The following is a 12,213-nucleotide window of genomic DNA, read 5'->3' as shown; positions in this document are numbered from 1 at the left end:
AGCATCTATATTCAGATGTGGATACATCATATCATATATGAAATATGGTGAAAATCGCTGTCTCAGATTTCTCTATCTTGTTGGTAGAATTAAACTCAGTACTGCTGACAGTTAAAAATGGAGGTTACCCACATCTGAGATGAGAAAATTATATTGAACCAATTGAGTCCTAAATTTTCTTGCTTATAACAATAGCAAAATGTAGTTCCATAACTTCAAGGCCTGTGCATGTTTTGTTTTCTTTTTAAAAATTTGGTACTTAACAGTTTAAGTCTATGGTCCCAGCTATGTGGTCATCATCTGTACTTGAACATCCATATGCAACATGAGCATCACACACCCAAAACTAACTCCACTGTTACCCCTGTTCCTATACCCCAGTTCTTACATCTCCACCAGTGGTCTCCATCCATCCACACTGTGGACTTCCGGTGCAAACCTAGTCTTCTTGCCACCCCAGCTCTCCAGCCCCGCTGGGCTGCCACATCCAGTCAGTGACAGTTCCCTCAATTAGACTTGCAGATGTAATAAAGCTCTCTATATCTCCAGTGCTGCCAGGTATTTCTCTTGCCTAGATCATTGAAATAACAACAATCTTTGTCCCTTCCTATTTAAATCCATTTGTCATACAAAACAGAAGCTGGTATGATATTTGGAAAATGTAAGCCATAACCCTATCTTTTATTTATTTAAATTATGGATTAACAGGGAGGTGCATAGAATGTGCAAACATGTATGTAAACCCTTTACTGGCTTCCTGTTGTCCCATATAGAATATCCACAGTCATGCACTTGACCTTCAAAGCCCTTGAAATTAGCCTCATCTTGCTGTGCCGTTATCCCCATGGCTCACTGTGACCTGGTGCAGTTTTTCAGCTGAGCCAGGAACTAAGAGGACTTACAACTTTTTCTTAGAACTGCTTTCCCTGCCTCAAGCCCTTCCTTCCCCACCCACCCCCACTTCTCTGACCCAAAAGCCAAGACTGCAGTGTTGTTATTCCTTGCTTAGTGAGCCTTCTATAACCATTTGTCCTTTCTTCCTTCATCTCAATAGCACTGCTCAGCCACAGATACTATAATATAAAATGTTTTTGTTGGGAGCTTTTCAATCTGCCCCCTCTCTAGAATAAACTATATGGCAAAAGCTATATCTGTCATGTCTGTCACCTCCTACCACATAGTAGGTAGTTCAAAATATGTGTCTGTTCAGGTGATTGATCTGCTTCTACAAAGTAAGAAATTGGATCACTCTGGGTCCTCCCTTTGTGTTAATCCCTGCTCCAATATCCATGAATGTCCTAATCTGGACCCAATTACAATACAAGCATTTAATTCCCTCTTTGGGAATTTTAATTTTCCTTCAATATCTGATGGAGACATTTAGCATACTTTGGGACCTGAGTATAGTTATGTTTCTAAGTACCAAGCTTGTTATAATAAAGACAGGGTAGGAAAAAGATGTCATCTCTTGAAGGGAGTCTGGAAAATTATTATTTCTAGTATTAAAAAAAACCTTGTTTTGTCTTATAGACTTGAGCTTCAGAGTCATTCATGAATGAATAATGAATTCAGGAAAGATCAGTGAGGCATTCTCTTAACCCTCTCAACCAATTTTGCTGAGAACTGAATGAAAGGAAAGCTACCAGAAGAGATAAGATATGGGAAAGAAAAATATGATCACTGTTACACACAACTCTTGCAGGAATGAAATTGGACAGTTCATCTAGTTTACAACGAGTAGTTTTTCAGGCTTCAATCATGAGTCACCTAAGTAATTATTTTCTTGGAATTTTAATCCCAATGTTTATTTTTTTCATTATTTTCTAACTATAAAGTAAAGCAGTGTGCAAAAACTAATGATTTTTTGAGGCAGGAAAAAACTTGGTAGTCAGTCTGCTTTGGTATAGGATGTGCAATTTTAATCTAATGCTATAAGCTTTTTTTTTTCTTTTAGGAATTGTTTAAAATGTTTAACATATTCTCAGTGAATAATGATTATCCTCTGTAAAGTTTTTTTAGTGATGTAAAATTGCAAGTGAAAAACAATCAAAATCAGGCATTAAAAAAATAGTGCTGCAGGCAGTTGGTGCAGAGTATCAGCACTATATGGGGTGTGTGGTAGCGTATATCACATAGACAAATGGAAGAGTAAAGAATCACATAAAGGCATTGCTTGGTGACTGATGGATATCACAAACTTCCCACACAGCTTATAACAGAGCTGTGGCCAGCATAGTCTTGCAAAATTGCCCTCAGCAGGTGCCAACCCAAGGAGCACTGATTCTCAGGTACCTCCAATAGTGGGTGAGCAACAGAGCTTTTTTACTTTTTTTATTTTGCTTTTGCTTTTTAAGTTATTTTCTAACAGACTACATATCAACATGACCTGTTTCTCTATCAGAAAACTCAGCAGGAAAAATATTTGAAGACAGAGAAGAGTCAGTGGGCTGTGCCAGCTTTTCCACAACTAGGGAGAAGTCAGCCTTGATTTTTAGTCATGTCTCTTATGGTTTCTATTACCTTAGAAAGAGCCTGCCTCCCACGCCTCCTACTGAGATAGTGTCAAGAGACCACAATAATGATACGTCCTACCTTTCTTCAGAGGAGTTCTTGAGTATTCAGCCAGAGTCAGGAGTAGAAAGTTAAGTTCCTCTCAAGTATTCCTGCAAAAAGTAAATGATGTCTTGCTGAGGAAGAAGAGAATCCTTGGGGTGATGAACCTGTGAACAGTCAGGGCTACCTGCTGGTACTTTTCAGTGAGTCTCTCCTGGGCTGGCTGGAGGAGAGCAGAGAAGAGAGTGAGAGTGTAAAACGTGCCTTCTGAGTCACTAAGCTGACATCTTGGGTTTCTCTTTCTTTCTCCCTCTGTCCTCACCAGATCTGTAGAGAACTCCTGTCTCTTTTGTAGGAATTCTGTGATTCCAGCATGCCAGGACACAGGCCCTTCATTCATTGGGATGCAGGAAACCAGGAAGAAGCAGCACACATTCCATTGTCTACAATAGCCTGGGCATGGCTGACTAGCTCCTTCCCACATCCCACCACAAACAAAGGGCAGTCTGAGAACTGAGATGTAGGACACAGGCCACACTAAAAGTTTGTAGTAAATAGGGGAGAGATGGACCAGCACATAGGACTCTCAATGGCTATGTGCTGCATGAACTCTTCTGGGGGAGAGGCTGGCCAGTGCTTGCTCCTGCAAGCAGAGCACTCCTGACAAACTCAAGGCCAACTCCATCAAAGTTTGTTTTGATGAGCCAATGAGTTTATTGAGCTTTCTTACTGAACATGAGCAAGGGGTTACATACAGGAGCATGGAAACCCCAAAGTAGCCACTTTGAAACATCTCATTCCAGCATGGATAACAGCTTCCACATGGCTGGGTACATAGAGCTCCTGACCCTTGATCTTCCACAGTTTGTATACACTATCCCCCCTGAGGCCAGGAGACCTCCTGCATCATTGCATACAGTAAGCACAGGTTGCACCTGAGATCTTAGGTAAAGATCTAATGACCCAACTCCTACCACTCTTCTGTGGGGCAGTGACAACAGGCTCAATCTGGAGAGTCTCTCGTGGGCTTCAGATAAAGAAGGCTGTCATTGTTCTCAGAGAACTGCATCAGACAACACCAGGGTCACACATTTGATGGGTTTTCCTAGTCAGTGTTGTACCACTTGTGAATACTACTAAGTTCTTCTGAATTTTTTCTCATTTCCTTTTACTAGGCCCCAAAACTGGTCCTTCAACTGTACTGTGTATTGTTACTTTGCTACAGAGATTGTCTGCAATCTTCTTGTCACTTTAAGTAGACAGTAGTTCCTCTGTAAAGAGATTACCCTTAAAGGACTTTAGCATCCCTGACCCTAGGCACTAAATGCCACTAGAGATTCCCATTTTGAATGCAACTTACAACACCCTCATCTGATTCCAGATACCTCTGGGATTGGGAATAGAGGTATCCCAGTTGAGAACCACTGCAAGAACCTAGGCAGGCCCTAACTTTACCATCTGACCAGGTTCTAGCTCATCTCCTCTCTCTTTGCCCTATTCCTTCTTGTCTTTCTAGTTCTGCTCAGATTTTAATGAAGGTATCCCTGATGGATGCATTTATTTGCTGTTTATGTAGCAGATGTTTGCAGGGCACATGCTAAGTGCACAGCTTGAGGAATTGTAGGTCCACCTCCCCAGCCACAGGTCACCCACCCACATCTGTACCTTTATGACCCTGCTGCACCTTAATCTTTCCTGTTCTTGTTCCTCAGAAGTATGCTTAAGTCATGAATATGTCTCCCACTTTCCACTCCCCCATTGGATTATCTTCAAGCAAATACCAACATCATATAATGTCCATAAATATTTAAGAATCTAAAAAGCTTTTGTTAAAACCTGCCACAATATCATTACTATGCCTTTAAAAACCAATATTCACATATCATGAGATTTCCAATCAGTATTCATTTTCCACCTGTGGAAACTTTTTCAGTGACTGAAAAATAACAATCAAAAATTATACCTTGCCGGGCGTGGTGATACATGCCTTTAATTCCAGCACAGAGGAAGGAGGATTGCTGTGAGTTCAAGCCACCCTGAGACTCCATAGTGAATTCCAGGTCAGCCTGGGCTAGAGTGAGACCCTACCTCGAAAAAAAAAAAAGAAATTACACCCTCACTGAGAAAGAAACAATAAATGGAACCAATTCTTTTTCTTGCAGGAAAGGAGGACAAAGCAGTGGAGAAATAATTTCATAAAATAAATTAGTTCCAGTCTTGGTCTTTGCTGTTATCTCCTGAGTCTCATCTAACCCTAGCAGGATGGACTACTAGGCACCTCCAGCACGCTTGCCTCCTAGTGGTAGACCTACATTGCCACATCTTCCCTTAATTCCAAGAATATTCCTTTTTGTAGGGCTCTCAGTTAAGTTAGTAGTAGTTTAAAACTTAGCTACAAGATAAAAATGTGTATAACCGAGGTTTTTTAAAAGTGTTTATTGAGCACATAATTTAAAAGTCAGATATTAAATAAACATCTCTGCCCTTTCTTCCAGCAGGCAGCCCAGAGAACAGCTCTCCGTGTTCTATCTGACAGGTACATTTTGTCATTTTTATGAACTATAAATTGCTTTATGAAACATTGAGCCCTATTTATTGTGGCATATAATTCATAATCGGATTTTGTCCCTAAAGTATCTGTGAGCTGGGATGTTAAACATTTTGCATGCTTGGATTTGTCATGCATGTCTGGAGTTTATTACTGCAAAAATCGCTTTGTTGTATTTCACATACAGTATGAAGAATCCCTTGTTGTGCAATGAAACAGGAGACTAGAAACTTAGGGGAAAGGGCCTGAATGGTGTAGTAAATCCTGAACTTTGGAATTGGCTGAGATCCAAGTTCATTTTTCAGCAATAAGTATTTCATTTATTTTGAGGTATTTTCATCATTCTTTACATATCATTTCATTGGGAATACTGTATCTTTTGATAAGACTTTCTCTTAGAGAACTTTATGCATATAACCCAACAACTCATGGTCTCATGCACCTGTCTTCTTGTCTTGGCTTGTTTCTCCTGCCCTGTGTTACTGAATGAGATAGGTGAACCTAACAGCACAAACTGTAATTCACAACTAGCTTTGCCTACAGGGCTGGACACAAATTGCCAAACAGAAGTATATAAAGTTGCTTTCTCAAACAGACTAGGCCTAGTTTGGGTTTGATTTGGGTTTTACTTTTTCCCATTCCTAAGATTGGTTTGTGTGTCTAAGACCTGTCAGGAAGTGCAGATAATGTTCCTATATGACTCTACAGGGAGGAACTCACAGTGTTAGACAGTGGAAGACATCTTTCATTCAGCTGGCTGGCAGGCACCTCTGTCTCGTCTAGCCAGCCTTCATCCCTCCCTTATTTTCAACTTCCTTTTTTGCAGAACGAGCAATAACTAACTGTAAACCAGCCCAGTTCAGTGCTTCTCCAAGGTAAAACTTGTCACTTGGGAGAATTATCTGGTGCACATGGGTAAAAAGCATTTCTTCTGTGGTGTCAGCCTTGGACCTGAATATGATTGTTTCAATGGAAAAGTCTTCCACATGATAGCCACCCAGGTCTGTGTGCACTGAGAGTGGCTGGCACATGGTCTCCCTGAGCTGCTTCTGGGATTTTCACAGAAGCAGACAACTGTACTGCTCATGAGTCAGGTGGTAGAAGGAGAGACCCTGAATCAAAACGCATCTAAAATGTGACACAATAATGCTTTCCCTAGACATACTGCTTTCTTCCCTGACTTCTCTTTGGAAGTAAGAGAGTTCTTCAACCACATGCACTGAGAAACACAGAAGCCCTAAGTTTACAGTCACTAGTAAGAGATACAAGGTTTCTTTGTAGGGGCAAGGAATGAAAAGTCTAGAATATTTGATTGTGTTGATGTTTTCATAACTCCATTAGTATGCTTGAGGCAATTGAATTTTACCTTTTGAATGGGTACTCAAATATATAAGTTAAATTTCAATAAAGCTACACATATGTGGGTTCCTGGGTCCTTGGGCCAGCCGCAGTCCCCCAGGGTGTCTCAGGCAACCATGGTGATGAGCACATGAAAGTAAAGACTTCCGGGAGATAGTTTCAGTGAACAGCTCATGGTTTATTGTCAGGGAAATGGATTTATAAGCAGTGGAAGAAAAGAAGAGGACCCTAAGGGGATTGGTGGGTTTAAAGGTTGCTAGCCTATGCCTAATATGGGGACATTCATTCTAGCAGGTAAGCACTGGTAAAGGGAAGATATGCAAAGGTGCTGGCTGATACCATATAAGGAGTTTCCTAGGCATTTGGCCAAAGGCCACAGGGTTATGGGTGAAGCTTAAGTCTTATCTGAATGTCCAGGAATACCGTGCTTGGAGAGGAAGTGGCCTTACTTCCTGCTGATCTTGGGGTCGAGATTTCGTCTGGGGGTCCAGGCTCACTGTCACCCCAAGAATGGGGGAGGATCCTGGCTCACTGCAACCCCCGAGAATGCTCTCCTGCTTTGTCCGGTCCTGAGATATGACCTGCGGTGGTTCAGAGTGCTGCAAGCTCTCCATAGCCCTTGTGTCAGACAGCTTAGGTTTGCTTTAACCCAGGGCCCTGCCTATGTCCGACACACATGCATGCTCAAAATGCCATGATAACCTCTGGCAGAATGAGCCAAAACATATTTTAGAGAAAGATGAATTCCCTTTAAAAATAAAGGAAATCTTAGTTTGCAAATGCAAAGACTATTCATCAGAAACCAGGACTGGCACACTCAAAGACTTCTTCCCAGGTGACACGTGACTTATCCCTGGGCAGGGCAGCTTTCTAGCCATAATGAGGGACACTGCTATTTACTCCCTTTCACTTTTTTTCTGATATTCTTACTAAAACCCCTGGCCAAGGCCATTCCCTGCCTAGAAACACATGTTCCCATTGTCACTATTCATCTTATAAATTTCTCTATTTTCCTATATAATAGGGCGCTTTCCCCTTCCATCTAATAGTTTTTCTGTTCCAAATTGAAGGCACATGGCTCATTTCAAAGTGATGGGTTGGCTTCGTCCACTGTGCTGGTAAAGCAGTTGTGGAAAGCTCCCTTTTCTTTGCTTTTCCTAGCCTGTATTTGCCAACATGGGGCTAAGACACTTGGGAGTCATGTTAGAAGGATTGAATAAACAAGGACAGGGTCCCTTTACAAACTGAGATCTTGTAATTGACTTGTTCCTCAGGAATTTTGCTACCTCCTCCTGCTGTGGTTACCTACTGTTTTTATCTGAGGAATAAGTGAAAGTGTTTTTAATAATTTAAAGGAACAATTCATAACTGTTCTTCAAAGCAAGGACTTTAATATACCTACTGAATTATTTGGGTTCATTTTTTCTGAATTTTAAAATTAGAAAATATTAATTTCTTTGTCATATTAGCTATTCTTTTGAATAAGCCAATACTTTCTGGAAAGAAATTGGAATCCAAACACTGTATGACTTGCCTAATGTTCTGTCTGTCAGAGTAACTCTAGAGTGGAAATAGGTTTGAGTAAAGATCACCACAGGCTGTGGCCATCCCGAAGTAGCTAGTTAGAGCCTGGAATTAACCTGTTATATACTAATTTACACAAACCCTTTGGTTTCCAAAGCTATCTTTGTTTTTATCCTATTACCAAGTCTTTTACAAAAATTTTTAAATTACTTATTTATTTGTTTGAGAAAGAGAGAGAGACAGATGAGAGAGAGAGAATATGCACCAGGGCCTCCAGCCACTGCAAATGAACTCCAGACACATGAGCCACCTTGTCATCTGGCTTTATGTGGCTACTGGGGAATCAAACCTAGGTCCTTTGGCTTTGCCAGCAAGCACCTTGACTACTAAGCCATCTCTTCAGCCCTTACTAAATTTTTATAATGATTAGACAGTACTTTCTTTTTTGTTCAAAACATAAAGTACTTTTCAGACCTCAGTATATACTTCTAATTTCTACAACTCTTAAGTTGGACAGGAAAGCCCACCACTGGTTCCAGCCATGCTGCCACAGGTGCCTGGTCCTTCTGCAGAGCCTTGATGTCCTGTGCATTTGCTCATGAAAACAAGGGCATTTACACAAGGGTGGTGCATTGTATGGGGAGCTTTGATGGTGGGTGTGGTGGGAGAACTGTCCAGTTGCTCTTAAGTTTCCTTAAAAGGGCACCTGCCTTGAATGCCTACCCAGCAAGGACAATTATAGGGAAAGGAAAGGGGCTATTTCCCATTCCCTTCCTAAGGATAGGCACAATCCTCATTCCTGTGGGACACTGAAAGTTACAGGTAGCATCTAAGGGTAGTTCTTGTCTGCATTTCTTCAGAATTTCCTGATTGATTTTCTAACTAGGCATTTTAACACAAATCCAGTATCTGGTACTTCAGACAATTAGCTTTTTAAAATTACATTTATTTTAAACTACTACATAAAAAGGATACATATTCATGAAGTGTCATGTGATATGTTGACACAAGGACACATGATGTGGTGCTTCATTAAGTGTGTCTCCTAAAAATTGTTCATTTTTTTATGTTGAATACATCCAAACTCTTTGTTTCTATCTTTGTTTAATATATATGGTCCATTATCATTAACTGTAGTCACCCTTCTATGCACCAGCACACTAGTTTCCTACTGCTGTACCCACAACTTAGTAACCACAGAAACTACTGGTGGAAACCAAATGACAACATTCAGGCAGAATGGGAATTCACACTTCAGCCCAGATCACCCCCACAGTGGCAGGAAAGGCTAGATGAGGATGAGATGCAGAATATTTTTCATTCATTTTATACCTTTGAGAGTAAGCTGACCTAGCAAAGGCCCACTGGTATTACCAAATGATGAAAACAGCAGGCAATCAGAATAGGGAGATGTGGCTAATTTCTTGACTAGATGAACAAGAGCTCAGTTTGCGAAGGAACTTCGCTTCCTTACATGTTTACTCTTTATAATGTGTCTCTCATGTGCCTTTTCTCCTGGTGGTTCTTTATATTGGATGGAGGTGGGGGGAAGAGGGCAAAATGGGCATGAGGTTCATTTATTAAGGTACGTCTCTGGTGTGGACCTTGCACTGTGAAGACTGCTACATCACCAGTAGCATGGAAAATATGCAAAGGCTGTTAGAAAGAAGGAAGGATGTGTGCACAGCATATGAAGTACCTTGAATATGATTAACTCCCCTCCATAGTAGTAAATAGTAGATAACTCTGATCAGAAAAGGGATTCATGTAATTTATCAATCTAAGGGACTGTGCATTTGCAGAGAAGCTGGAGGTCAATCTGGAAATCTAGGACCAGAGGAGTGCGAGGAAATTGCCAGGACTACAAAGTTAATCATTCCCTGGGACTGCTCCCATCTGTCTCAGGGCGACAGGACTGCTGCACAGGGAGCAGGCATGCTTTATAGCAGCAGATCAGGAATTAATATTTTCTGTGAAACCTCAAGCATCATTTGCAGTAACTTGGGTTTTATAAAAATGGAGCATAATTTTATATGAATAAATCACATTCAGCTATAAATATGAAAGGCTGGGGGAAATTTGACAAAAAAAAAAAAAAAGAACAGGAAGAAAGCCAACACAAGTGCAGTTGCTGAAGTGATGGTACTTGGAGGGTACAAACGGCCGTGTGGTTAAATTGTGCATAGGATCATCTCTGAAATGTCAGCCTACAGCTCCAGCAATGGCTACATTTTATAGCTGTGGAGATGCATCACCAGACTATAACCTGTCTGCCCATCTGGCGGTATCTCAGGTCCAAGATCCATTTATATTGAAATCCAAACAACTGCCATTGATTGATTCATTTATTCCACAAATATTTACTGAGCACATGCAGCAAGCTGCATGGGGTGCTGCACAGGCCTGGGGTGTAGTTGCTGAGAAGTGCCTGTGCTCAAATGGCTTCGTCTCCCAGAGAGTGGTGGCTTTGAAATGAGAGAGGCCTCTTTAAGGTAATGTGTTTGCTGCCTTTCATTTTCCCTTTTCAAGTAAATCTCATGCAGCAAAGCTTGTTTATTATTAGAAAATAATGAAATTAGGTAAGTGACAAGTATCCTAAAATTAGGATTATCTACCTCAGTAGTAGAATATGAAATAATCTGTGTCCATAAACAGGATAAAAAATGGCCCCATACCAAGGGAAGGAGAGAAGGGTGGACAGCTAACTGGCTTTACCTTCAGCTCTTCTTCCTGAATCCTGTCAAGTAGATCAACTTCATCCAAGCAAAGGGAGTATATTGGGAAGGGTCACTAGCTCAGAGAACATGCCTTTCGGTTCCATTTTGTTCAGTCCCTGGCAAAGTGAGAGGAAACCCATAGTACTAAGAATGGCCTGTCTCTTCTATAAGCATCAAAAAGAAGGGGAGACACTTTTAAGAAGTCTTAAATTCTCAGCTTTGACAATGTTAAGTTGGCAAGTCCATATCAGCCCTGCCCATGGACCCCATGTTCTCTAGTCTCTTCAGTACAAGGGACCTCTTAAAGACTTTGGTATATTATGTGAATAACAGGTTTTAAAGAGCTTTAGAGTTTAGAAGCTCTATCCTGTCTACTGTCTTATATGAGCCTCACAGCAGTCCTCAAAAATCAATGGAACCCTTACAGGTTTAAAAAAAAGAAAAAAGAAAAAAAGACTAAACAAGTGGTGTGACTTATCCAAGAGCCACCTAGAAGTCAGTTTCCAAGCTGTGACTTGACTCCAGGGCCTTTTACTCCCAGTCAGTGCAATTCTCGTTTTCTCCATGCAGCAACAACTCAGACTTGGATGTGGTCAGTGACCATCGTTGCTGGCTTCAAGTGCCTTTTGCATCATATATCATTTTTAACTTAGTTATCCTATTTATTTTTCTATACATGTGTGGCGTCCAGAGGTTGATATTGGGTGTCTCTATCACTGTCTGCCTTATTCTTTAAGACAGGGTGTCACACTGAAATCAGAAGTCATTGATTCCGCTAGAATAGCCAGCTAGTTCATCCTAGGAATCCTCTTCTTTTTGCCTCCCCAATGCTGGAATTACAGACATGCGCAGACACACCTGAATCTTTTTACATGGGCTCTGGAAATCTGAACTCAGTTCCTCATGTTTGCACAAGTACTTTACCCACTACCCCCTCACTAGCCCTTAGTTATCCTTTCTTCGTTATCCCTGGTACTTTACACTTTACCTGGCAATTAGTAGAGAAGTTATTTGTTGAACAAAAAAAAGTAGTGGCTGGTTGGATGGTTAAGCAAACGAGCAGCCTAAGCCAGTAGCTTGTGGTTACAAAGGCAACTTTGGGCTTAAAGTAGAAAATAATTTTCTAAAACTGGTTTCTCCATCATTTGTAATGAGCTTCCTTGGGAGGGAGAAATTGATAAGCAGGGACTCTACCACTAATAGGTTTGACCAGATGTTCTGTTTGAAACAAAGATGCTTTAGAACCAAGCAACACAACAGCTGTCATATGGGTTGAGAGAGAAAAAAAAAAAATATGGACTGATTAGAAAAAAAAAAAAAATCAGTCCAAGGAGAAACAAGAAAATCTCAGGTAAAAATCACCCAGTTCAATTAAATTAGATAGGAATTGAATTAGGAATCTCTGCAGGGACTAGAGAGATGGCTCAGTGGTTAAGGCACTTACTTGCAAAGCCTAATGATCCAGGTTCAATTCCCCAGCACCCACATAAAGCCAGATACACAAAGTGGCAC

General features: G+C 40.9%; 1 protein-coding gene across 4 annotated transcripts in view; it reads left to right on the top strand.

The window, feature by feature from the left end:
• Aff3 (AF4/FMR2 family member 3) overlaps window positions 1-12,213 on the top strand; it is a 588,679-nt gene that overhangs the window by 483,149 nt on the left and 93,317 nt on the right. For 3 of the 4 annotated variants that reach the window (XM_045146965.1, XM_045146968.1, XM_045146967.1), the window contains one exon: window positions 5,049-5,089. In XM_045146965.1, the coding sequence (XP_045002900.1) occupies window positions 5,049-5,089 (41 nt within the window). The remainder of the gene's footprint in view (window positions 1-5,048; window positions 5,090-12,213) is intronic. The other variant, XM_045146966.1, reaches the window with a different exon arrangement.

The sequence above is a fragment of the Jaculus jaculus genome, chromosome 4, assembly GCF_020740685.1.
Source record: "Jaculus jaculus isolate mJacJac1 chromosome 4, mJacJac1.mat.Y.cur, whole genome shotgun sequence".
NCBI classification, from domain to species: Eukaryota; Metazoa; Chordata; class Mammalia; order Rodentia; family Dipodidae; genus Jaculus; species Jaculus jaculus.
The sequence above is the reverse complement of the archived record's forward strand: the minus strand, read 5'-3'. Positions and strand labels throughout refer to the sequence as shown.